This window comes from Streptopelia decaocto (genome assembly GCF_964273445.1).
Source record: "Streptopelia decaocto genome assembly, chromosome: 4".
NCBI classification, from domain to species: domain Eukaryota; kingdom Metazoa; phylum Chordata; class Aves; order Columbiformes; family Columbidae; genus Streptopelia; species Streptopelia decaocto.
The window spans coordinates 20,572,270-20,599,276 of NC_138658.1; the positions used below are offsets into that span (position 1 = coordinate 20,572,270).

General features: G+C 39.3%; 1 protein-coding gene across 1 annotated transcript; it reads left to right on the plus strand.

The window, feature by feature from the left end:
- Positions 1 to 202: 202 nt before the first annotated feature.
- SMARCA5 (SNF2 related chromatin remodeling ATPase 5) lies at positions 203 to 25,259 on the plus strand. The gene is made up of 24 exons (XM_082051965.1): positions 203 to 613; positions 3,129 to 3,203; positions 5,996 to 6,162; positions 6,930 to 7,030; positions 7,731 to 7,831; positions 9,442 to 9,621; positions 11,015 to 11,170; positions 11,271 to 11,402; positions 12,258 to 12,326; positions 12,816 to 12,925; positions 13,210 to 13,436; positions 15,644 to 15,765; positions 15,854 to 16,006; positions 17,258 to 17,394; positions 18,010 to 18,154; positions 18,432 to 18,551; positions 18,793 to 18,903; positions 19,479 to 19,592; positions 19,816 to 19,938; positions 20,925 to 21,057; positions 22,064 to 22,182; positions 23,439 to 23,651; positions 24,091 to 24,201; positions 24,938 to 25,259. The coding sequence occupies exons 1-24, from the start codon at positions 479 to 481 to the stop codon at positions 25,001 to 25,003; spliced, it is 3,120 nt and encodes a 1,039-aa protein (XP_081908091.1). The 5' UTR covers positions 203 to 478; the 3' UTR covers positions 25,004 to 25,259.
- Positions 25,260 to 27,007: the final 1,748 nt, after the last annotated feature.

Below are 27,007 nucleotides of genomic sequence, written 5' to 3' on the forward strand. Positions count from 1 at the left end.
GCGCCAGGCGCGGTGAGGGGGGAGCGGGGACGGAGGCTCAGACCGTGACCCTCCCCTGAAGGCTGCAGGGTTCGGTCACGGCCCCGTTCCCGGCCGGGGCGCGCGGGACGGCCGTTGGGAGCGAACGGCGGTGACGCCACAGCGCGCGGCCCCGCCCTCCCCGCCGCGCGCAAGCGGCGGCCGTTGCGAAGGCGCCGCCACTCAGCGGCCAGGCGGCGGCTCGCGCCCGCGCACTCGCTCCCGCCGGCGGCGCTCTCGCGAGAGCGGGCAGCCGGCTCGGGTGCTGGTTGGTGGGCGCCCGCCGGGAAAGCCGGGGCGGCAGCGGGGACGGGGCCTCCGCCGGGCACCGCGCACCGGGCTCAGCGCGCCGCTTCCGCGAGACCCCGCCGGGCGGCCGCCCGCCCTCCCTCTACCCCAGCGCGCAGCCAGCCGGGCGCGGGCCCGCAGCCCCGGCGGAGCATTGTCTGCGGTGGGGATCATGTCCGCCGGGCAGCAGGCGCCGCCGTCGCAACCGGACGAGCAGCCCGCGCCGCCGGGCGCCAACAGCAGCGAGGCCGCGGGGGCAGCTCCGCCTGCCGCCGGCGGCCTGGCCGAAGGCGACGCCGAGATGGAGGTCAGGCGCTTTCCCGCCGCGGGAACCCCCCCCGCACACCTCTCCCCGGCTCCGTGGGGCGCGGCGACGGGTTCCCGGGGCTCCGCGCCCGGCTGCGCGGCGGCAGGTGCCCGCCATGCGGGACGACGCCGGTGGGGCGTCCCCGGGCCGCGTGGGGCCGCGGGAGACAATGGAGGGGCGGGCGCAGGGCAGGGCCGTGCCGCGGCGCCTCCGGGGCGCTGCCGGGCCCGCGGCGGTTGCGGAGGTGTGTGTGTGTGGGGGGGCTCCATCCTTCGGCTGCCGCTCGCAACGGAGACCGCGGCGCACGGGGCCCGTGCGCAGTGTTCCTCCGCCGGCCGCCGCCGCGGGGACACGGCGAGGGGAGGCCTGGCCGCCGGGTCACTCATTTATCTTCTTCGCTGCAGGGTGATGGGAGGGCAGGGGGAGTCCCCCCGCGTCCTCCCGCTCGGGAGCGGGGTTCGTCACCCCCCCGCGCACACTTGTCCGCGCTGAAAGCGCAGAGATCGCACTGGGACCGTCACCCGCTCCTTGCGAGTCGCCTTCTTCTCCTCCCTCCTCCCCGCAGAGCCCTCCCGGCGTCTGTGCTTCCGGCTTCACTCATGAGCCGGTTCATATTCTAAACTGCAGTAAAGTTTACCCTCCTCTGAAGTAGCTCAAAACTTTTTTGTAGGGGGTTGTTTGAGTTCGGTTTCTTTTTTTGTTTGTTTGTTTGTTTTGGGGTTTTTTTTTGGCAGCAGGTGCTTTTTCTAGAAATTTCAAGGGGGTTTGAGCGATTGCCTGGAGATGCTAATTTTATCGCAGCATTGTTTCTCTTTAATGATATGAGGAAACTGGCTGATCCTGCTTGCAGCACTGGGTGTTTTGTACTCTGAGTCATGCTGTATAGTCCAACCTACTCGATTTAAATACATTTGTAAACGCCATATTTTTCAGATGAGCAAGTAGCCAAAGCACTGTGGGTAATAAGCCCTGCTTGAGCCTGTGAAAACAGGGCAACTCTATGCTGGGCCTGAGCGCCTGGAAGCTGCGAAACGTGTGCTCTTGATTTGCCTGTGCTGGAGGGCTTGCTCGGTGCTTGCAAAGTTTGTTCCTTTTTGTGTGGGTTTCAGTTGAAACAGCTTGTTGGTAGTCGTCTGGGAGGTATCTTTTCTTGTTCTCCACCTGAACTGTGAGCTTTTGTCATCTTTATTCCACATGACGAGGTCAGATGGCGCACTGCTGCGTTTCCATGTTTCGCGTGTTAGGTATTTCAGAAGGAACATGAATTTTGTTCTGAAGTTTAAATGGTCTTGTGCTTACTGGTAGGTGGGTTTTAGCTAAGTCCAGTGGGAAATTAGTAAGAAGATCTGGAATGAGTTTAGAAGATCTTTAGCTGTATCTTTTTATGCTCAGTTCTTTATATTTTGACTGGTGAACAAAACACTTGCCTTGGGATTCTTCTGTTTCCTCAAGCCTTACCTGCTAGAGTTTACTGAGGAAACACCCACCCACAAACATCCCGTGTTTTGCCTGCCTTTGTTTCTTGTGCTTCATGGTTTTTTTTCTTACTTTTCTGTTTCTTTATTCTACATTGACTGGTAAAGACTGAACTTAGCTCAATTCTTACTTGGCTCAGTTGAACAGATGGTTAATAATGATTTTGGAGGCATCTCGTATATTTCCTTTTGTCACCCTTTCAAGAATTATTTTGTAATGTAGTGCCTTAGTGTGGTTTAGCAAGGAAGGATTGTCTCATTGGTTTTGTTTTTAAGAACAGAAGATGAAATTACATGTGGGAGGTGATGGAGAGAGAGTTAACCTTATAGAGGAGAGGAGTAGAGAGGGTATAAAAAAAACCAAAAGTGATCTGCAAGAAAAATTGTAGGAAGTCTGTCAAGGATTTCACAGGAAGGGGATGAGAGAGGACTGTTCCTTCCCAACCAACTTGTTTTTCTGTTAGTAGTGGTACTGTTGGTGATAAGAACAATTATTCTATTTGGTAAATTATATGGGGAAAACATGCAGTTTGTCTAAATTCCTACTCTGCTTCCAGGACAAAACTGCAGTCCAGGTTCTTAATCAGACTTGTTCCCTCAATGCAGAATGATGGGGGATTAGGATAATCTGGAAGAAGGGAGAAAAACCTTGAAACTAGTCTTGCTTTGGGACCAGAGCTGGTTCTTTCACAGAACTCTCCAGAGGCAGCTTTAGAAGAGTTTTGGCTCAGCACCTTAGAAGCAGCACGCTGAGCTCCTGCACCACAGCTGTCTCTCGCATCCGCATTGATGTGATGCTTTAATGATGGAGCTAAATCGGATTATAGAGAGCTAGCTCTGTCCCTCGCTCTGTGGCAGGGATCTTTGATCCATCTCCAGGTAATTTTATAGTAAGTAACAGCTGACTGTATCAAAGCAGCAAAAGATGCCTGTGGCATCTGATGTGGATAGATAGTAATTTGAAACACGCTTATTCTCTCTTACATAGGTATCTTCTCTTGCTTAGAAAATAAGTTTTTTCTAATTCTTTTTCATCTTAGGAATCTTTTGATGATGCATCACCAGGCAAACAAAAAGAAATCCAGGAAGCAGATCCTACATATGAAGAGAAAATGGTATGTAATATTTGCAAATGTGTACAGCTATCCAGTACTTATGTAGTTGCCTAAAATAGACTGAGTTGTCTGCTTGTTTGAAATCTCTTACCTGGATTTATAAAACTTTGTCTAGTTATTTAAAAATATATAAGTAATTTGAAACCAAAAATCATAACCCCCTCTAAGACTCTTCTGCTTTTTAGCATTTTGTTCACTGTTCCTCTGTTCTTTCTCCATTTGCATTGCAGCAGTTTTGGGAATAACTGGTAATGTGTTTGCTGTTTCTAGGAACTATAGTCCTAGCAGCTCGGAGGTGCTCTAGATTTAGAAGAATGATATAATGGGCAATATTTAAATGTCTTAGGGGAAAAAAATGTAATAGAAGTTGTCAAGTTGTTTTTGAAGTAACCTGTAGAGTTGTCCTTTCTGCAGGGAAGGAAGATTATGAAGAGTTGAATGTTCACTGTCTCAGTCAGAAATTAAAAGATCCACTAGGAAAGTGTCCATAAATTTCTAAATGGCTGCTACCTTACTGTCTCGATGTATGGAATCAGTTGAAGTCCAGGACCTTCTTTTATATCACTGTTGAATATAGGAAGATAATTCCAAACTTTAAAACTGCAGGAGCAGCAGTTCTTTGTAGGAAAAGTATCTTACTTTCTCTTTATGAGGTGTAAAAGGAAAGGTTTGGCCCAAGGCTTTGCGTAGGCACTGCAATCTTGTTCAGTTGAGATATGCTTAGTAGGAGAACTTCAAAATAGGCAGGTTCTTTCAAACAGTACAGTTTACGGGTCAAAGTAAATAAGAGTTAGCTTTCACAATTCACTGGAGGCCCTTGTACTTTTCCTAGACTGAAAGGGATTTTGTGAGCTCTTTCTGAAATTTAATTTGTTCTTTATGAAGCTCCAGATACATTTCTCAAGCTTTTGAAGATGGGTAATTCTATGTTTCATGGTTTAGATAGAACTTACTCTTTTCCTTGGTTTTTAGTTTTTATATTATCTTGAAAGTAAGAGATGAAGCCCTCTGTTCTTTGCCATCCCATCACCTTTTCTTTCTCTGTTCCTCCCTATTTTCTTTTCTTCCTGTTTGTAATTCCAGTGTCTGTGACTGCATGTAGAATTTCTTCATATGAAAGCAAAACTGGTTCTTATAATTTGCTGCTTCCTGTGGTGTTTCTTCTTGCCACTGAAAATAACTCAGTCCTCTTCAGCTAATTTCTTCATGCTACTTCCTCGTAAACTGAAGACCGTGAACTTGGAGTTGTCTCTTCCAGTCTCTAGACAGGCAGGATTGCAAAGGGGCTTGTATTTTACTGTTGCAATAGTGAGAAGTTGCACTGGAAGAGAAAACAGGAAAAGTTTCTCTGTTGAGAGAAGGATAGCTCTAGGTTGCAGAGTACAGACTGTTCTTGTCTGTGCCCTATCTAAAAAGCACAGACAATGTTTGTTAGTCTCTTAAAGGAATATCTGTAAGCACAGTGAAAATGACTTGTGGGGTGTGTGTCCAGTGCCAAAACTTGCAGAATATTCCCTACTAAAATATTAGAATGTGGGAACTTTTGCAATGCCGTTTGTATCTCCTCTACTTCTCGTTTGCACAGCCAATTAAACAAGTGCTTAAAAATAAGGATTAGCAATTTGGATAGTAGTAACATCTTACCTAGTTTAAACTTCAGAAACTGTTACAAAGTAAACAGCAAGAATCCTATGAAGACTGGACAGGAAAACTTGAATTCAGTGGATGTGGATTGTAGCAGTGTCAATCAAGCTTTAACTATAGTTAGAATGAGTCTGACTTTAGTGGTACGTACAGGATCTCTTTCTGGCTGTTTTTCTTCTCTCACCCCCTATCTTTTTGTCTTTTATGTAGTGCAAGAACTGCTTGCTTTAAGGAGAACACTCACAGAGCTGGCATTGCTCTTGCAAAAGTCTGGAACATATGTTCCATTTTACTAAAAAAACTCACTTCCTGTAACTGTGCAAGTTGTTAAATACCAGGTTACATTGTGGCAGCTGGCGGAATGTCAGAGTGGCTGCTGTTAGGCTTAGAACTGTTTCCTGTCTTCATTGTCTGTCCTAAAGTCTTGACGTGGCCCTGGGAATATGTGTTGATTCCAAATGGAACCTGTCTCAAAGGAACTAAACCTTTCAGATACTAATGTTGTCTTCTGTAATCTTTTTTGCACACCAGAAACAGCGACTCATATCAAAGGGGGGGCCATCTGATGAGTTAGGCTGAGCGTATCTTAGAGGTCTCTGCTGCTGAAATAAGTATTCTGGTTTCTAGCTATGGGCAATTCTGCCCCCTTTTATGCCAGCTCTTTTGCTTATCTTGACACCACAGTGAGGTGGTGTTATCTCACAAGCAGGTAACGAATGTGGTAGAAAATAGTTGTTGCCAGGTTGGTGAGATGAAAAAGTTCATTGACAATGCCGTGCATGCTGGGTAGGGGTAAATTTCTGTGAGTGGGACTCTCGTTTTTGATAGAAGGTTGTTAAGGCCACTCTGTGGCCTTGTCTAGTGACACTCATGCGATCTTTGTGCCAAAGTCAGTCTTCAGTCTTAGTGCAGGTCTGTCTTGCAACTTTTATCTTGCAGCGTAGCAGAGGCTAGCCTGAACCTAATAAAAGAATATTGAATCTGTCAGCAACAGTCATGTCATTGATGTTAATAATCTCTTCTTTTTTATTGTATGTATATATATAAAGAAATGTGAATGTTTAAAAAGTATTTGTAAGCTTTTTCTTTTGAATGAACACACACTGTAATATCTCACACTTGTTCTACTTAATTTTCCTTGTCAACAGCAAACAGACAGAGCAAACAGATTTGAGTATTTGTTGAAGCAGACTGAGCTGTTTGCTCATTTCATTCAGCCTGCTGCTCAGAAAACTCCAACTTCACCTTTGAAAATGAAACCTGGACGTCCACGAATAAAGAAGGATGAGAAACAGAATTTACTGTCAGTTGGCGAGTGAGTGATGACATGTAGACCAGCTTGTACTGTAGTTATGGATTTTATTGTACTTTAGAAGCGTAAGTTAAACTTGCTAGCCTTTTGTCCTATTGTGCTGTGTGTTTTATGCTGTATATATGTGGTTATTTCAACTGTCCACTTGCAAGTTGAGGGTTGCTTAACAATTCTAGGACTTGTAAGAATTTTGCGTTGGTGGTAAAATACTATCATGATTAAAAGTATTCCAGCACAAGAAAAACACAGATGGAAAAGCAGAGCATTTGTGGCTGTAAATTGTAAGAGTTCATAGAGAACATCAGCATACTGTATCTTCCAAGCCGCTTGAAAACCGGAAGTCTAGAAATTTGGATTGCCTTTGTTAACACCTTTGTTGCAGCTTCTATGGCTACAGTATCTCTGTAGCAGTTGGCAGCTGTTCCAGAACCCTTAAATACAGTACCATTCCCTGTTTTGTCATTAAAGGCCAGTACTGATGCACACAATTTATCCCTTTCTAGTCACCCTGCTCTAGTTTTGGAGCCTGCAACCACTGTGAGCTGGAATGCAGGGGCCATCTTGTCATTAAGAAGCTAGTGGCTCATAAAGAGTTAAAAACTAGTTTTTCAACTGATCAGCTGAACGTAAGAATCCTTCTGAAGAAACTTGCAAGAAGCATCCTCGGGTGTTTGTGATCTGTCCTGTAATGCCATTAGATCTCATTTGGGAACAGTTTTGTGTCTTTTCAGTTTAGCCAGAAACTTACTTCTTTCTTGCACCTTTTTCAGCTACCGCCATCGTAGAACAGAGCAGGAAGAAGACGAGGAGCTGTTAACAGAAAGCTCCAAGGCAACTAACGTCTGCACTCGATTTGAAGAATCTCCATCATGTGTGTTTCCTCTTTTCGTTTTCTTTTTTCCTCTGTTCTTTTCCTTAAGGATCAAGCCTTTGTTGTTTAAAATTAAGTTTATTTTCATCCTTCCCAAAGACAATGAATCAATCGGGCCGGGGGGCGGGAAGGCAAGAGAAGGAGAAAAAAATAACCAGCACCAGTCTAGTGGGACAAAATGTATTGGCAAGGAACTGTGTGTCCTTTCAGGCAGGCTGGAAAGATGGTCCAGTGCATCTTTTCCTTTGGAATACCTGAGCTACTAGGAAAGAGGCAGCTGGTTTTAAGTCAGTCATTTTACAGTGTTTAGATGTGTAGCCTATCTTCTCATACAGTTTAAAGCACCTATGAGCTGCCAGTCCATTTAACAGATAATTCAATATTCTGTTGTTTTAACATTCAACTGTTCTGATTTGCCAGGGAGAAGGGGAATGGCAGAGTTAGGATTTCTATGTATTTTGTTATCTTGCAGAAACAAACTAAAAAACCCAAATTGTAGAGGCAGCTCACAGAAATTAAATTAACGTGTCCCTGTGTCCCATATGCATTGTCCTTGGAATTTACTGCCTGAAATTTACTGCTTGATTTTATTCTGTGGCTGAGATAATCAGTGTCGCTTAGCAGGCTGGGGATGGTAATTATTTCTACAGATCTAAAATCTAAATACAGATATTTTAGTCTATTCTTTCATGTCTTTTAGATGTCAAATGGGGAAAGCTGCGTGATTATCAGGTCCGAGGATTGAACTGGCTCATCTCTTTGTACGAAAATGGTATCAATGGTATTCTAGCAGATGAAATGGTATGTACATAGCACATGTTTCTGTGGAATTGTGAACACATGCAATGCAATACAATTTTAGTTCAGCTGTATACATATATTTATTTAAGAGCAGAAAATGCAATATATAATTTGCCTAACATTATTTTTCTAGTATATTTTAAGTCACTAATGTCAAGAGTCACGGATATCTTACTTTAAATAAACTGTGAAGGCAGTTTCAGAAATAGGCATATAGCAAAGGGAATTCGTCAACCATTATAAAACCCTCCAAATTCAGAGTTGTTCTATAGAATTATGTGTCCTTTATTTTTTACTCTAAGTTGCAGATATTTTGTTAAGGTATTCTCAACCTGCCCTTGTGGAGAGAGTGTCATATGTGAAAAGAGCAACAAATGTGGGAATACTTCCTGTTGTTGTTAGGGTAGAATGCAGATAGCAGGATATGAGTGTCCTGTGTGGATTGATCTCATCAGCAAGAGCTTTACAAGTGGGAAATTTCCTGGGAAAAATCATGTTAAGATAGATTTCGCCAGAGAGCTGTGTTAAAATTTCTTTCACACTATGACCGTGGACATTTCAGTCAGTGCTGGCCATAGCAGCTTCTGTTTCTGTTGTTTTGTTTTGTTTTGTTTTTTCTGAAAGACAAGGGATGAAGGCAAAAGAAATTGTAGTAGTTTGACAGGCAGATATATTTTTTCTCTAAGTCATTTTAGTTGTATCTATTTTTCACAAGGAGCACAAACAAAAATGTCATATTTCAGTATGTTGCATTTCTCATACCTTCTGGTAATTAACTTCCTGTGTAATAAAACTGCTTAAAGATAAATTAGAGACAAATGAATTTAAGTTATTGTGTAGTAACACATTTAATTTCAAAATAGATCAATAATTTTCTTCAACATATGTGCTTATGAATAGAGGTTTTTTGTTTATTTTGGATTGATGTTTTTTTAATGGCATGTGTTTGAGTCATAGTACTTTTTGAATTATTTGAATGGTACAAATGATTTGGGTTTTGCATGTCTTCCTTGATTTCATTTTAAGTAAATTATATGCTGTAAATACAAAGTTTTTAAAATTTATGTTGAATAATGAACAGAGTGCTTAAAAAAAGGAACTTCTAAAGAAGCTCAGTATTTGTTTTCTTCTTTGGCACTGACATCATGTTTTGTGGCCTGTAAAAGGCTCCTTACAGGGTTTTTAATTTCTTCAATTTATTTCAAGTTTAAGAGAATGCATACATTGCATGCATTCAATTCATTGAATGCATGCAGTTTGTGAAGTTCATTGACCTCTTAAATAAATAATCTGAGTATACCCTAGTCTATAAAATGAGATTTTTCGAAATAATGTTTTCTTGCAAGAATGTCTTATTTGAAAGGTAAGACAAAGTTCTAACTTCATAGTCCCAGGTTTGAAAAACGTTACTTTTATTATTTTTCTTTAAATGAACTGTGGGAAGCAATACAAGCGTTTCCTAACCAAAAGTTTGATGCCTTTTGTGGCCGTTAGTATATTTTAGTGATTTGCTCAGGCTGCCGTTTCTTCCATTATGTACTCAGCTCACTCTTGAGCTTTTTAAAGGTGTTCCTGAGAGATTTTTTTCTGACACGTTGTGTTTCTTACAGGGTCTTGGGAAAACACTGCAAACAATTTCTCTTCTTGGGTATATGAAACACTACAGAAATATTCCTGGTCCTCACATGGTGTTAGTTCCTAAGTCCACTCTACATAACTGGATGAATGAATTCAAGAGATGGGTACCCACACTTCGAGCAGTTTGTTTGATAGGCGATAAAGACCAGCGAGTAAGTTTTCATGTGTTTTTTTTTTTTCCTGTGTTTGTACACTGTAAGTCCAGCTTGTGATCTTGCTGCCCTTTACCTTTCCTTCACAGGGAAGGATATTACTTGCATTTTTAATGGTTAAACAGTAAGACCTACAAGCGCTACCTACTTAAAATATAAGCAGCTTAGAATTGTTTGTTGCTCAGCTATTGCTTCATCACTCCGCATTCATAATTTCTTGTCTGAATGTTTTCTCTCTCGTTTTGTGAAGGCAGTACACTGTGTAGACCAACCAGACCCGATAAATTTTGAAATAGGAAGATGAAGTGTTTCGTGTAAAGTGCTGTTGTTTGTATGAATATGTAACTCTGTAAAAAAGTAATTTGTTTTCTGCTCTGTATAGTATAGTACATTGTATTGGCTGTAACAGCGGCTCTCGAGAGGATTGTGGGGTCTTGTCTCTAAGGAACTGTTTTCTGAAAACAGTTGTCAGCTTAATGTTGGAGGGGCCGAGGTGGGTTGGTTGGTAACAGTGGTACACAAATGGATCTTATTTGGCTTGAATTTTCTCAGTTTTAAGAGCAAATATTGTTCAGCCTCTTAGAGCCTTGGTGTTTCAGTCACTGTCTTTTTGTTACTTCAGTATTGGTTCTCTGCTATTTTTTTTTAGCACAGCAAAGGAACACTTAAAAACCATGGAATATGATGGCACATCTGTAGATTAGTCAACTGGAGTTAGCCATTTATTTATGGAAGGAATAGATATTACTGGTGCAATTCAAATTTTGTCAGCAGGATTTTTTTTTTAAATCCTAAAGGCACCTAGCTCTGTTTTCAGAGTTTATTGGGTTCAAAATTACAAAAATGTTGATGAAGTCATTGGTCCAGGTCTAATATCTTGTGATTTATTTTTTTTTTTTTGGTGCATCTTTTTAGAATCCAAAAGTTGCTACTGTTCCTTCAGTGTATCTCTTGCTTATATGAGTTATGCCCTTAACATTAATATGTCTCTGTATTTTGAATTCTGAATAATTACTGTGTAATTACTTTTAACCATTCTAGAAATTGTTCAGTTGGCCAAATAAAGCTGTGCTTGGGTTTATTAATTATATTCCAAACCTACTATTTTCTAAACTTGAAAAAAAATAAGACCCCACATAAAATTAGTTTCGAGTTCTAATCAGCTGTTGAAAAACCTCATGTCTGGGTAGTCATCTGTAGTTTTAGCAGCTTTGGCACTGACAAAATCATCAAGCTTTACAATGGCTGCATGTTATACTTCCTTTATAATTAATCTTGCCTTTTCTTTCAAATTTAGTAGCAACATTGTTTTAAAATGTTAACAGTGCTAGTGTGTTCTTTGTGGTTCAGATTTGACAAAACCTCAGTAATTAACTGTCACCTTGTTGTCTAGGCTGCCTTTGTCAGAGATGTATTGCTGCCCGGAGAATGGGATGTCTGTGTAACATCATATGAAATGCTTATCAAAGAGAAATCAGTATTCAAAAAGTTTAACTGGAGATACCTAGTTATAGATGAAGCCCACAGGATTAAAAATGAAAAATCAAAGGTAATTTATACTTCAACTGAACAAGATATTTGTGTGGGTTGCTAGGTGGTGATGTGGGGACTAGTAATTTTACATTTGCTTGTGACTCAATGTCCTTCAGTTATCAGAAATTGTGAGGGAATTCAAGACTACAAATCGGCTGCTGTTAACTGGAACTCCGCTTCAGAACAACTTACACGAACTCTGGGCACTTCTTAACTTCCTTTTGCCAGATGTCTTTAACTCATCTGAAGTAAGTCTTCATTTCTGCTAATTGAATTAAAGGAACTTTGTTGTTTTTCCAGATTTGAAAACAGACTTGAATATTATATAGTTAGGAGTATCAGTTACTGATAATGATAGATTGACAGTGTTTCCAGTGTTGTGCAGTATAGTAGGGTAGACAGTTTTCCCAGCTTGGCCATTTTAAGTGCTCTTGTCAGCTTAGCAGATATGAGAGGTATTTAAAATCACAATATGAAGATGATCTCTACTGCATTTCAAAAAAGGATTAAACATTATGATGACTAAACCAACTGATTTTGTTCTTACATTTGACTGTGTTACATTATTGTTAATCTTTTCTGTGAGCTGGGAGATACTATACAATGAGCAACAGACTTCAGAAAGTAAAACATGTACATAACTGTTTTGATGAAATTGGAGTGTTACAACTGTAGAAAGGGAAGTCTTGTGGTATATTACACCAAAATTTTACTTTTTTGTTTTTCATCAAACGCTGCAGTAGTATGCTGCTTCCAACTGGAATTTGTCCAGTGGAGTGATATGAGCGAATCTTTCTCAGCAGAAAAGGACTCACTTTTTTTTTTTTTTTTTTTTTTGGTCTTCTGATGTTATGAAGATTGTGTTGGGGTTTTTTGTTTGTTTGTTTGCTTGTTTGTTTTTGTTTAATTATGGGTTTTTGTTTGCTTTGGTTTGTTTTTTAAGATGTTTTGTCACAGACCTTTCCTATAAAAACAGACCAAAAGAAGTGATTTGTTCTTTTACTTACTGCCTGTTTAAGAGAATCACTTGAGTTATTCACCATTGTAATGACATTGCACCTTGAAAGGAGACTTCTTACTTATCAATGGTTTTGTTGATACAGGACTTTGATTCCTGGTTTGATACAAACAACTGTTTAGGGGATCAAAAGTTGGTGGAACGTCTCCATATGGTAAGCCTTTCTGCTTTTTGTATAAATAACTATTTTAATGCTTCTTGTGACAGAGTATTAGGTTGAAATACCTTATTCCAGAAACTATGCTAGACTTTTAGAACAGGTTGCTGAAGCTCAGGAAATGATCTGTTTATTGAAATTGTTTAGGTGGGAAAGAAGGGTTGATAGTTCTGACTTTCAGGGTTCTGAATACATTAAAAATATTGGCTATGAAGAGACCAAATATTTCAGTCAAGCAAAATTAACAAAGGATCAAGGGGTGTAGAACCATCTGAAAGATGATTTTGGCCTAACCTTTGAGTCTTCTGAAGAAAATGCATGTATGTTCCCATGTATAACATGTCCAGATAGACTGCTTTTTGCTAGGATCTGTAGTAGGTCTGTTGTCAGAGCATTTATGGCAGAGAATATCTGCACTGTTTTTATCTATTGACCTGTTCAGTATTTCAGCTTCCAAAACATATTTAATGATGCAATCTCTTTCAGGTGCTACGACCCTTCCTTCTGCGTCGCATTAAGGCTGATGTGGAGAAGAGTTTACCTCCAAAGAAGGAAGTGAAAATTTATGTGGGTCTCAGCAAAATGCAACGAGAATGGTAATGCAGATACTTGACTCTGCCGTGGTTAAGGCTCAGGAGGAATGTGCTGCTTGTGACTTGATTATTGTGTGGAACTCGATTTAATTCCTCCTGATGTACTAAATACCTTCCAACTCATATGTATCGCCTTGTGACACTTTTGTGATGACAAAACCATGCGTCTCAGTGAGAGTTATCCGATGAAATGGGGGTGGGGGGGCGAGCTTTTGACTATACTTACTATTTAAACAAAGGTCAACTCTGTTTTCAAGTCACAAAAGTTTTTTCTTTCTTCAATATAGGTATACACGAATCTTAATGAAGGATATAGATATATTGAATTCAGCTGGGAAGCTGGACAAAATGAGACTGTTGAATATCCTCATGCAACTGCGGAAATGCTGCAATCATCCGTACCTCTTTGATGGAGCAGAACCCGGTCCACCATACACAACAGATATGCATTTGGTCACCAACAGTGGCAAAATGGTAGTATTGGACAAATTGCTACCCAAGTTGAAAGAACAAGGTAAGCATCTCATGCTTGTGTGAAAAGAGTTTGTTTTGACAACAAAAATGAAAGTTAGTGCTTCTTAATGCTTGCACATATCCTGGCAAAAGCAGGCACACTTCTGCCAGGAGTTTGGTTGGTTTCTGGCACGATACCAGCTTGTCAAGCACTGTAGCTTAAAAGGTTGATACAAAAACAATTTTTGAAGTGCCTTCATAAATAATTGGATAACTAGGTTATTATGGCTTTTAGTGACTTAAATTTTTTTTTGGTTTTGTTGTTTGTGGGGTTTGTTGGTTTGGTTTCATGGTGGTTTTTTGGTTTTGTTTTGGATGTACTGGTGGTTGGGTGGGTGGTGGTGGTGGGGTTTGTTTGTTGTTGGTATGATTTTTTTGTGGTGTGTTTTTTGGTTTGTGTTTTTTTTATTTGTGTTGGGTTTGGTGTTTTTTTGTTGTATATTTTTTGTTGTTGTTTTTTCATCCCAGCTAATCTGAGACCAAAGAAGCCATCAGTTGGTCTGGGCTTTAGGTTTGCTTTCTCAGCGTTATTAGCTGTTCGAAAGATTAATCATGTGGTATTTTAGCCACTCCTTTGATTTACCATGAAGTACCATTTCAGATTCAAAGTCTTCGTGTAAGGTTAAAGTCGAATCCTTTGTGGAATGTTCTTTCTTGCTGGATATGATTTTGAGCAGTACCTGAGTTTTTTCAGTGAGTTCTTTAACGTAACTGAGTGTTCCCCCATGTTTACGTGCCTTCAAGTTCTTTGATAGTAGGGACAAACCTCTGTAATACGTTACTGTAAAACTCAATCACCACAGAATTTTTTACTCTGGAATAAATGTTTAACTCATTATTTCAATGAATATGCTTACTGAAGTAACTTGGCTAAAGGAGCAGAGGAAGGCTTGTGACTGGGGAGACACTGCAGAAAAATAAACCCAAGTCACAACCTCAGCCTGGCTTAATATAAAATTAACCTGTACTTTGTACCCAGGTGTCGTTGAAGCAGCTGTGGTGATGCACATCTTTGTAAGGCTGAAAAAGAATTCAGTGTTTATTGTGCTTTTTTTGATGTTCGTTTCTTTCTGCTATGAGGCTTCTTGTTGAGACATGGCAATTAAAATCGGCCTGGTCTTTAATCAAATTACCGTATTAAACAAAACAGAGTTTGTTATCACAGCCTGAGTCCAAAGGACAAAAAAAAAAAAAAAAACAGACTAGGAAATATAGAGGGAAATGCAGGCTCTGTAGTATTCTGTGTTTTACTTATATCTCTCGAGTAGGTTGGAAACTGTTGTGTCTATATGCATAAATTACTGTACATTTACATTTTCTGGAGCTTGTTCTTCGCAGGTAAGTAAACTGACAAGTCCTTAAGAAGAACTTACTTTATTTCTAGATACCTTAAATCCAAACCAAATCCTTCAAAATTTTATTCTTTGTTCTCCTTGGATGTTTTTATATTTGTGTTATCATCTTACTCCGCTGTGTCTGGCAACATTTTAATGAGGACTACAACAGAAAACAAAAGCCAAAAAGCAGCCACTAACTACACTTCAGTAGCCAGTAAGACAAGCAAACCCCACAGCACATACAGGAGCCTCCCGGTTGGTAGTGAAACAGCTGTAACAGCCTCAATTTTAAAATAAATATAAAATAAACAGCAAGTAATCCGTTAGTAGCAAACAAACAAACAAACAAAACTAACAACCCCTAAAGCGAGAAAAGCACATTCAAATCATGTATAACATAACCACAGTTATTTAAGAATGTATCCAATATCAAACAGAAAATTTCAACAGTGCAAAAACTGCAATTCCTTTTGCACCAGCCTAATAGTTGAAGATGTCCCTGCTCATTGCAGGGGGTTGGACTAACTAGATGTTCTTTAAAGGTTCCTCTGAATCCAAACATATGATTCTATGATTATATATTGGGCTCTGTAATTCGTAGAAACATTTTAAGTTAAATGAGATCTCTAGTTCTAATGGCTGCTCAACAAAAATACTGTTTTTTTTCAATATGTGCTCTTTTATATATGTATATTTACTCTTGAAAATTTATCTTAATTACATTATTTAAATCAATCTTTTTATTTTTAACTGCTTCTTAGTAAATGCAACTGTCCTCTTTCCCTTTCTGATAATCCAAACTTGCATAGTTTGATAAATCTTAAGTTTTGGTGAAAAAATAAAGCTTTAAGAAAGCTTTTTACCCAAACAGGTTCAAGAGTCCTAATCTTCAGTCAGATGACAAGAGTCCTAGATATCTTGGAAGATTACTGTATGTGGCGAAATTATGAATATTGTAGACTGGATGGACAAACACCACATGACGAGAGACAGGTATTTCAAATTTTAAGTATTTCGGTTAAGTAAAAATGAACCAAATGTTTTACGAGTACTAACTGATACATTCCTTTTATTTATTTAGGCATCTATTAATGCATATAATGAACCTGGTAGCTCAAAATTCGTGTTCATGCTGAGTACACGGGCGGGAGGCCTTGGAATCAATCTGGCTACTGCTGATGTTGTAATTCTGTATGATTCAGACTGGAATCCACAAGTAGATCTTCAAGCTATGGTAAGAATCCAGCTGGAAATGACCTTCTTTTTTCTTTTCTTTTTCACAGAACTTATGTGTTCGGCATGATGTATTATTTCCAAAGCAAAATGGTATTTTTCCTGATTTAGCACCAGAGCAATATTTTTAAGACTAATTTTCAGTTCCAGTGCAGCTTCCACTGTGTGGAACCCTTAGTCACACTTTGGCTATGCAGTGATTTATGCAGTGGGAAATGCTGGATATATGCTACAGTACTCAGTAGTATTTAATGAAAATAGCATATTTTCTTTAAAAAAAAAAAAAAAAAAATCTAGCATAGTGTGTGTTAATTGCAAAACTATAAAGCTTTACTTCTGTGGGGAGTGTAGGTGAATGTGTTTGCACTGTGTTCCCTGATACTTTGGAAAAGAGACAACAAAAAGCTAAACGAAACTTCTAAAAAAACGCTTTTATGGTGGTGATAAGTGAGCAAGCTCCTTTTACCAACCATCTTTAGTTTTCTTTTGAAGTATATTTGCATGTATCCATCTCCAGCCTCAGGAGTAGTGTCAAGAACACTACTCCACTGCATAAGAAAGTGAAGCTATTTAAAAAACATCAGTGTTTTTTGACAAATGAGGTGTTTCAGTGACAAATCTTCAAAATTTATTTGTAATTATTTCAGCTGTATTTCAGCTGTATTTCAGCTGTAAGTTCTCAAGTAGTTTAGCAAAAAATCAGTTCACAAGAATGACAGAACTGGTGTCTGGAAGCTAAAGCGAGATACTTCCAGGTACCACTAAAGGTGTATGCTCAAAATACTAATTCCCAGAGTGACTAATGATTTGCCAGTCAGGTGGGGTGGTGCCTTGTGTTTTTTTCTTGAAATAGTTGTAGCAAAACTGAAGTTTTGAGACAGGTAGCTTTTGGGCAGTACAGAGACACCTTCTTAAATACTTTGATTTTACAGAAAGTTACATAAGGTTAGAAGCATCCAGTCTTAAGTCCTCTGTGATTTAACACCACCCTCCCCCCCAATTTTTAGGTATGACATCTAGAGAAGAATCATTGTTATTTAAGAAACTTGCAAAACCCCAAAACTTGCAATGCAGATAAGAATGTGCTGTCTTGGGTAGCCATGTTAAATGGATGGCTAAAGATTTAACTAACCTATGCTGTTCCATTTTGTAAATTAGGATGTTGAAACTAATGACAATTAAAGACTAATTATATAGTCATGCTGGAACCAAGTACTGATTTTTTTTTTTTTTTAATTACTTTTTTTCCTAGGATCGAGCGCACAGGATTGGCCAAACAAAGACTGTTCGGGTGTTCAGGTTTATCACAGACAATACTGTGGAAGAAAGAATAGTGGAACGTGCGGAAATGAAACTCCGGCTGGATTCCATCGTCATTCAGCAAGGCAAGTATTTGAAGGGAATTTGTAGATATGATGTGTTTCTCTTATTTTTTTTTTTCACAACTTGTAAACTATAGTGACACCATCTAGTAAGAATTAATGAAAAAGTTGCTTTTGCCTCAGCCTTTGCACTCAGAGTGCAAAGGCCTAGTCCCCTTGAGAATATATTTCCCCTCTCCTCCTTCCTCTCCTCCTTCTTTTCCTCCTTCCAACTGTTTGTTTACCCCCTTAGTGATACATCCATACAAGTGGGTATAGTCAAGTTTGGGGTTTTTTGGTTGTTTTTTTAAGCACTTAACAACTTCTTTGAACTAGAGAAATTAATGCCTTGGCTTTTTTTAATAGCTGGGGAGAGTGATGACAATGTAACATTCGTGGTTGACTTGAATGGAATCAGTAACTTTATTTCTGGGGAAAAAAAAATATCACCAAAAAACATACACCGTAACAAAGCGTGGGATTTTGTGTTTTTGTGGGTTTTTATTTGGAATTTCCTTTACTGAGAGAAAAGGATACAGCTTTAACTTGGAAATGTTAGGGGGAGAAAAATCATGTATTGTTGTTTCCATAACATCAACCCTTTAGTTAGTTGCTATCCAACAATGCTTTTATCTTCAGGAAGACTGGTGGATCAAAACCTGAATAAACTTGGGAAGGATGAAATGCTGCAAATGATCAGACATGGAGCAACACATGTGTTTGCCTCAAAGGAGAGTGAGATTACAGATGAAGACATTGATCACATTTTGGAAAGAGGTGCAAAGAAGGTGAGATAAAGTGGATGTTTTTTGTTGTGTGTGGGTTTTTTCTTTTGTTTTTTGGTTTGTTTAAAATGAAAAAAAAAAAAAAGGAAGCCCAGCTGTAGACTTAAGTGTGATGGTAAGACAACAACTTCCTTGTAAGCTGGAGAGAACTGGGTTTTTGCTGTTGGGGGGTTTCAGATTGGTCAAACATATTTGTTTTTTCTACTGTAATAAGTGAGGTGTTTTATAGTGAAGTACCTTTCAAAACTGCTCCTGTTCTTTTCTTCCCCCTCCCCCCAAGACTGCGGAAATGAATGAAAAGCTTTCAAAGATGGGTGAAAGCTCACTCAGGAATTTCACAATGGATACAGAGTCCAGTGTGTACAATTTTGAAGGAGAAGACTACAGAGAAAAACAGAAGGTAACATTAACATTTCTTTCGGAGGAAAGCACTGATTTGTATGATTGAACCATATTTTTTTAAGAAGTGTTGGTTAAAATGCTATATAATTTATGAAAATAGTTTATAAGTTTTATTACTTACTTAATGAAGTAGATGTAGACCTACTTTTATATAAAACTCATAGCTGGTCTGATTACTGTGGAAGGCTTAGTCTTAATAATTGTTAATAATGATTTTTTTGTGGGATTTGATTTTATAGATGGCATTTACAGAGTGGATTGAACCACCTAAACGAGAAAGAAAAGCCAATTATGCTGTGGACGCTTACTTCAGAGAGGCTCTTCGAGTTAGTGAGCCAAAAGCACCCAAGGTGAGTTGACTAATTTAAAAAAAATTAATTGTTCAAATATGCATGATAAATGGCTAAAGTTGAAAGCAACAAATTGGTCTTAATTCATAAAACAGCTCTGGCTTCTACAAATTGGTGTGTCGATTTAAATTTTAAAAAATTCAAAGGGTTTGATACAACCTTCTGTGAGAAAAAGGTAAGAGCAGGATGAAACTTGTAAGATGTTAAGGGAGGGTAAGACCACGGTCTTTCTTTTATTTTTGTTTTTGTGTATTTAAGCAGCTGGGGATTTTCCTTACCTGTGGAGGATTTCCTTACTGGTCCTCAGAACACCGAACTTTGCTCAAGGGGATGTGTGTGTGACTGTGTCCCCAGCCTCCTCTTCCCAAAAGACCCTCTCCCCTTTTCTCACGGGTCCTTCACTTCTAGAGTTCTTCATGTTGTAGTTGTCTCTTGCACGGTGTGGCCTTTATTTGTTTTTATTAAAGTCAATGCATTTCTGTAAAAATAAAGGCGGGGTTTTTGCTCATAAACTGAAAGCAGTTAGTACAAGCAGATTCTGGATGTGAAAGTACAAACTTTGTATGTGTTTTCAGGCACCACGGCCTCCAAAACAGCCAAATGTACAGGACTTTCAGTTCTTTCCTCCACGCCTGTTTGAACTACTGGAAAAAGAGATTCTCTACTACAGGAAGACAATTGGGTACAAGGTAATAGAGGAAGCCATGCATTGCATCAGTGCGTTTTATTGTAACAACTTACTGCAACAGCAGGAGCATATGTACTTTCCTGCCTTTCACACTAATTTAAAGGAAATAAAATCCTGTTTATTTGAACAAAGAATTAGGTTGTACTAGCAGAAAAGCAACAATTAGTAATTAGCAGTTATCTATGAAAAATGCATCAAATTTTACAAAATGCAAAACTTTTCAGGTACCTCGTAATCCTGACCTGCCAAATGCAGCCCAAGTACAAAAGGAAGAGCAGCTGAAGATTGATGAGGCTGAACCGCTTAATGATGAAGAACTAGAAGAGAAAGAGAAGCTTCTAACCCAGGTACAGTTTGTTCTGTAGTGTGACTGAAATCAGCCGCAGCTTGCGTTGTGTTGTACAGGAACATTTCTTAGTCGTCAATCACACAGGCCGTAGTGAACACAGCTGCAAATTTTGGTTCATGTTGAAAAGAGATTTAACATGAGGTTTGTCATGGGCCCAGATACCTTTGAAGAATGTGCCCCAAATTAGCGTATTCAATTTTTACTGAATTCTACGTAGTGGGTAGTGTCCCTCTCTTAAAGGGGTTATAACTTGAGTAGGTATTTAATTAGGTAGCATGTAAATAATTTAAAACAGGTTAATGCCTGTTACTCCTTATTAGGTTATTAGATTTTTGTGTTGTATTTTGGAGTGGAGAGGACTTATAGGACAAAATCTCATTTGAGTAGTTATGCATTGGAATGGTTCACTATTAAAAACAGTACAATCATAACATGGCTGGCTGAATGATTCACTGCCAACTGTTTGGAAAAGTTATTGCTAACATGAACTTGACCTGTATTGGCAGCTAAGAGCCTCAGCATTACTAATTCTGTCCTTACTGAACATCAGCACATCATTAGACCTTTTGAGAGAGAGTGACTGGAGAAAATGGCATCTGAGGCACTTGCTGGGCCTTTTTGACAAAACAGAGAGACTACTCGTGTCATTTGAGGGATTTTTCTTCTTCACACGTGATCCCATGTTCTCTTTCAGAGAATATTGGTAGGAGGGGTGAATTTGTGAGCTGAAGACTGTTCTATCCAAAATTAGTAGGTAGTTAGAGAGCAGTGCTCACCATTATGCAGTATGTAGATGGAGAGAGCACAGTGACTGCAGAAAAGAGGGTTTTTTTCTGCTAACATTAAACCACAGAGAAAGCAGAGGTTTAATACTGTTGGAATTATGGAAATGTTACAGGCGTTTTAAATAAGTCTATTGAAAGAAATGTGGAGATAGACAATTCCTGAACTTGTGTGCAATGTTTCCTTTTGATTGCTATAAAGGGATTCACTAACTGGAATAAGAGAGATTTTAACCAATTCATCAAAGCTAATGAAAAGTGGGGCCGTGATGACATAGAAAATATAGCACGTGAAGTAGAAGGAAAAACCCCCGAGGAAGTCATTGAGTATTCAGGTAACTTCTTTTTTTTAATTAGTCACCTTCACAAGTCCATATCTAATGCTGCTTTCCTAGTTTGAACTGCTGCTGAGCGTGGCAAACATCTCACTCTTGTGAATTTCTTACGTAGCTCTTTATGACTTTCAAGGATAGAGTTGTACAGATGGATTTGGGATCAACTGATCTAGATTTTAGCATGTTTAGCCCCTGCATCGTTAAAGCTGCACTGAAATGTGCACACAAACTATTATAGGCCTACTTTAACATTTCCCAAATCTACTCTAACTGGATAGTGTTGTCATCTTGTTAATTTTGCAAAAGGAAATGCTGAGAAACAATACTTAGGTGGAGAGATTTAGCTTTTCCTCATATTCATGACCCAGTAGTTTTCTTGAATCTTTACACCATTATTACCTCAGCCTCATCAGGAGGGGGATATGGTAACCATTTTGTGACAAAATACAATAATGACTGTTGTTTTTTGTAACCTAAGAGGACTTTTGGCTGCTTACTGATGTCTCAGGAGCATTTTCTACTGTAGTGCAGCTGCAAGGTCCTGGAGTGAAATTTCTAAAGGTATATGGCAGGTTACAGATGTGATAAATTCTTTTAAAAACCTCTTATATTTAAACATAATCTAATTGTCTTTTAGACACTTGCTCTTGTCTTGGTGACTCAGTTGCCCTCTCACTTGCTCTGATGTATTGCTTTTACATCAGTTTCCATTTGAAAAATCTTTTTCCTTTGAGAAGGCGACAGGCTAACAAAAACCTTTCTAGCCTATATTGCACCTCATTTAAAATGAGAACGCCATCAAACTAGTGTTTGTAAATACTGCAACACATGGTTTCAGAAAGTGAAGATGGTTTGCCAGGTAAAGTCATGCCTGGTTTGATACAGCAGTAAGTTCTGATAAAAGGAAGTTTAAAAAAAAAAAAAAAGAAAAACGATGCCAGATGTTAAGGTAAAAACTGAACCTTTAAGATGATGAAAAGAAACTAACCAATTGTTCTGTTCTTAGCTGTGTTCTGGGAAAGATGCAATGAACTCCAAGACATAGAGAAGATCATGGCTCAGATAGAAAGAGGAGAAGCCAGAATTCAGAGACGAATCAGCATCAAAAAAGCACTTGATACAAAGGTATCTCTGCTGGGGTTCTTCCTTTATTCCCTGCGCCAGTGAGGGGAGATGCAGGGCTCTGTCTTGCCAGTGTCACTAACATACTAAGATGACATGTTGGGCAGGGTGTGGGTGTTTGCTGCTTTTTGCATATTCCTCAGCAGTTGCTTCTTAGACGTTTTCTATTCTATAGAATTGCTATCCTGCCTGATATAGCTATAATGGTAGCTTTAGGTATGGCCTAAACTCTTGTTTGTAACAATCATCTTTAATTCGTACTGCCATATAACAAACTCCCAATAGCCTACTTGCTTTTTGAAGAAGCAGAATTTCTGTTGGACCCGTGTAACTGAAAATTTTAATTTTATGTATATGTTTATATATATGTACATTGTGCTTGGAGGACAGAAAAGGAGGAGTTTTTCATTCTCATCCATGTTTTACCAGCCAGGGTTTAAGTAATGAACAGTTAATTTAGTTAATTAAGATGGTGTATTAGAATTCCCTTGTCTTCATGTCATGGTTTAAGCCGAGCTAGCAACACAAGCATGACAGCCACTCACTCACCCCCTCCCGCAGACCCCTATGGGGAGAGAATCGAAAGGGAAGGGAGAAACTTGGATTGAGATAAACACAGTTTAATAAAACAACAAAATACTAACACACTACTAGTAAAAATACATATATATGTATATAATAGAAATAAAATAGTCTCAAGGCAGTTCCTCATGAACTCTGTCCAAAACAGAACAACCAGTCCTAAAGCTGATCCCAGAGAGAGAAAAAGAGAGGAAAAAGGCAGAAAAGCCCAGAGGCCTCTGCAAAATGGCAAAAGGCCGGGCTAAATGTCACAACTGAAACTTCCTGGCTACCTCCAGAGAGAGAGAGAGAAGAACCAGTGAGATCAGTAAAGCCAAACATGGAAGTTCCCAACTCTCCTTAAATAATTAGCATGACACTAATGGGATGGAACACTCTTGTTGATCAGTCTGGATGTCAGTCAAGCTCTGCCCCATCCATGCCCCCCTTCCTCGATGCTTCACAGCTGTGGGCAGAGCACTCAGAGTGTCCCCGCTCTCAGACCAGTGCTGGGGTGTTATCTCTTGTTTTCAGACTAAGTCCAAATAATGAGTGTGCTAGCTATGGAAAAGAAAGGTTTCTAACTGCATGAACAAAATTACCCCATTTTCAGTCAAATCAGCACACTTAATGTAATGTATTGCTTTCATGCTAATTCTGAACTATTTCTCTAGTTTTATGTGATTTGTTTTGTTTAGATTGGCAGATACAAAGCCCCTTTCCACCAGCTAAGAATATCCTATGGTACCAATAAAGGGAAGAATTACACTGAAGAGGAGGATCGCTTTCTGATCTGTATGCTTCACAAGCTGGGATTTGATAAAGAAAACGTCTATGATGAATTAAGACAGTGCATCCGAAACTCCCCGCAATTCAGATTTGACTGGTTTCTCAAGTCCAGAACTGCAATGGTATGTATTAGTCTGTTTTGCTTTTTGTTCATCAATGCCACTCACAACACCTATATTACCAGGCTAATTAAAAATCTTCTGAAATACTGAGGTATGTGCACGTGTACTATTTATTAAATTTTTATAGACTTCACAACAACTGTAGTGGATGGCAAACACAGTAAATTAAAAAGTCTTATAGGAGGAGAAATTCAGAATTCCAAGGTACCATTTTTCAAAATCCACATGAATTTAAATACAACCCTTTTCTAAAAAGCAAACATCTGCTATCAAATCCATTCTTGTAAAGCCAGCCACTACCAAAAATATGTAATTTCTTTCTTGCTCTGCTAAGATACAGCAAAAAACTTACCTATTTACAGGCATTTGTAATATTAGAATATGATTTTTACATTAAGTGGCTGCCTAGTGTAATAAGTGAGTATGTTGTGCAATTTAGGAGCTGCAAAGGAGATGCAATACTTTAATCACCCTGATTGAAAGAGAAAATATGGAACTGGAAGAAAAGGAAAAGGCAGAAAAGAAGAAACGTGGACCAAAACCATCTTCGGTAAGATTTTTAAAGGCATTTCTGTGGAAAAGCTCATTTGAAGACAGGGCGCTTTGTTAATTGTCTAGGAAAAGTAATATCTAAAGTTAGCGGAAATCACAACAACAATAAACCTTAACAAGAGCTGCTTAAAGTTCATGCTGTCATTCAGCTGGTGCAGTTGTGGATGTCAAATTAAGGAAAATAGGTTCCAAATTGTGGCTCCCATGAAATGGCATTCTAGAGCTAGATTTTGGAAAACAAGCACATATGCTTGACTGCTCTTCTTGCTGATTAAATTTAAAGCACTGCTAAACACACAGGCTTATTTTGTAAATACCAACTTCATCCATTTCCTTGCCTGGAAGTGTTGTTGTCTAGAGCAGTTATATCAAAAAGTTAGAAGCAAAACTTATTTGCAGACATGTAGAAATCAGAAAAGAGTGGTAGATTAATAAGTTTCTTAGAACTGTTCACAGAATATTTAAATGTGTATTTAGAAATACCATTTTCTAAATAGAAAGCTTTATAACATCTTTGTTTGCTTCTATACATGTTTTACTTGTATGAAATCACACTCTTCCAGACTTGGAAGAATACAAGACAACAGCTATCCTGGATAGGATGTGCATATTTGCCATATTACATTTTAAAGCTGCCATGGTTGTAAATCATCTCTGTGTTCTGATTTGAAATGCATTGATTGCTTGCAGTCTTTTTGTATCACAATAACTTATTTTTCAAACTTACCTTACAGGCACAGAAGCGCAAAATGGATGGTACTCCTGATGGGCGTGGAAGAAAAAAGAAGCTAAAGCTGTGAATGCAGAATTTTTGTAATCACTAAATTTTAAAAGTAGTTCTTTAATTTACGGGTCTTCATAAGATGTACTGTATAATGCTCAACTATTATGTCATTAAAGGACATCGGGTTCATCTGTTTACTGAACTAGAAACATAGTACTTAATGTAGTTTCACTTTTTTAAATGCAACAGCTGTGCTGAATTTTTTTTACCATTAACACTTGAAGTAATAAATAGGCTTCATTTATTAATAAAGTTTCATGTGACTTTTTTCATTTATGTTTTCACTTGGATACCTATTTAGTCACCCCTCAATATTTTTGTCCCCTTAGGGTGTTATGAACACCTCTGCCATTATGATCAATACAACTATTGAGCTGTAACAAGCCATTTCCAATCAAAAGGCATCAGTGTTGTGTGAGCAGGAAGGACGGGGTGTGCGCAGCACAGTGAAGAGCCAACCCACACCACTTCACCTGCCCTAGAAGATGACATCACTCTAACTCCTTATACTTTGTGTACCCTAAACAAAAATGCTGAAGCCTTCCTTTCCAAGCATCCCTTTTCACAAAACATGTCCAAACACCATCCAAACCTCAAAGCAAGCCATGATTAGAGGTGACCTCATCACTCTCTATAACTACCTGAAGGGAAGTTATAGCCAGGTGGGGATTGGTCTCCCAGGCAGTTAGCAATAGGACAAGGGGGCATGGGCTTAAACTCTGCCAGGGGAAATTTAGGCTGGATATTAGAAAGAAATTCTTTACAGAGAGGGCGGTCAGGCATTGGAATGGCCTGCCCAGGGAGGTGGTGGACTCGCCGTCCCTGGAGGATTTTAAACTCAGATTGGACATGGCACTTAGTGCCATGATCTAATAAACGGACTAGAGTTGGACCAAGGGTTGGACTCGATGATCTCTGAGGTCTTTTCCAACCCAGTCAATTCTGTGATTCTGTGATTTTGTTTACAACTAGCCCAAATAAAAACCTTGACAGGAAGCAGAAGGGAAAGAGGTATTAAACAGCTGAGCAGCACTTCATTGGTGCTGGCAATGTCCAAGTGTTAGGATGCAGCAAGAGAAATGAACTAAACTTTAATCTCTCAAATGGCATCCTACTAATTACAGAAAACCCATTTTATTTCACATAGAAGTAAAAAGTATTTGCTCTAGATGATACAAGTGTGTTCCTCTGGTGCCATCTGGCAAAATAAGCTCCCTGGTAGCAGTGTTTGCCTGCATTTTGATGCAATCACATCTGTACCAAGCAAAGTAAGATAGGCAATTATTGCACATTATGGGAAAGCTGTTGTAAGTACTGTTGTTTGAAGTACTTGGATCTGTTTAGCCGTGTTTGAAAGCACTTCCTGCTGGCACATAAGCATTAACATATTTTTCTAGTGTGGCTTAACAATATAACTCCAATTCACAGTGATCACATGTAATGGTCTCCTTACAGCCAAGTGCAATTACAGCCTTACCTGTGTGAGTCTCCCACTGCTGTTTGTACATCTAAGGTCCTCATTAAAATCTGAAACAAAACTGCTGGTATCACTAATTGAAAAGAACACTATCATCTACCGCTTAGCTTCCATTCTAATACTACCACCATCTTCCACAGAAATATTAAAACCAAACCAAAACGCAAAAAATGGTTATATGAGAGCTAGATACTATACAAGTCAAGTCATTAAACCCAGCATCCTTTTAAGCCCCAACCTACCATGGTGGATATGAAGGTACATTTACATTCAACAATTAAAGACAGACTAGCTCTTCAGCTGCATTTAAAGGCTGTGCTGGTAACTCTTCCCCAGCAGAGGACATCACATGGTGGTAGCCGAGACTTCTTTTGCCATTGTGCCTGTGTGCATCTTCCTGCAATGGGACCGTATAAATAGTGTGAATGTACCATTCTCAGCCAGCTGCCACCTTCAAACAAACCAACACAACAAATAAAAACTCAACAAACCAGAACAATCCTGCCATGCACAGTTCACTATAAACTGGAAACACCAAGGAAT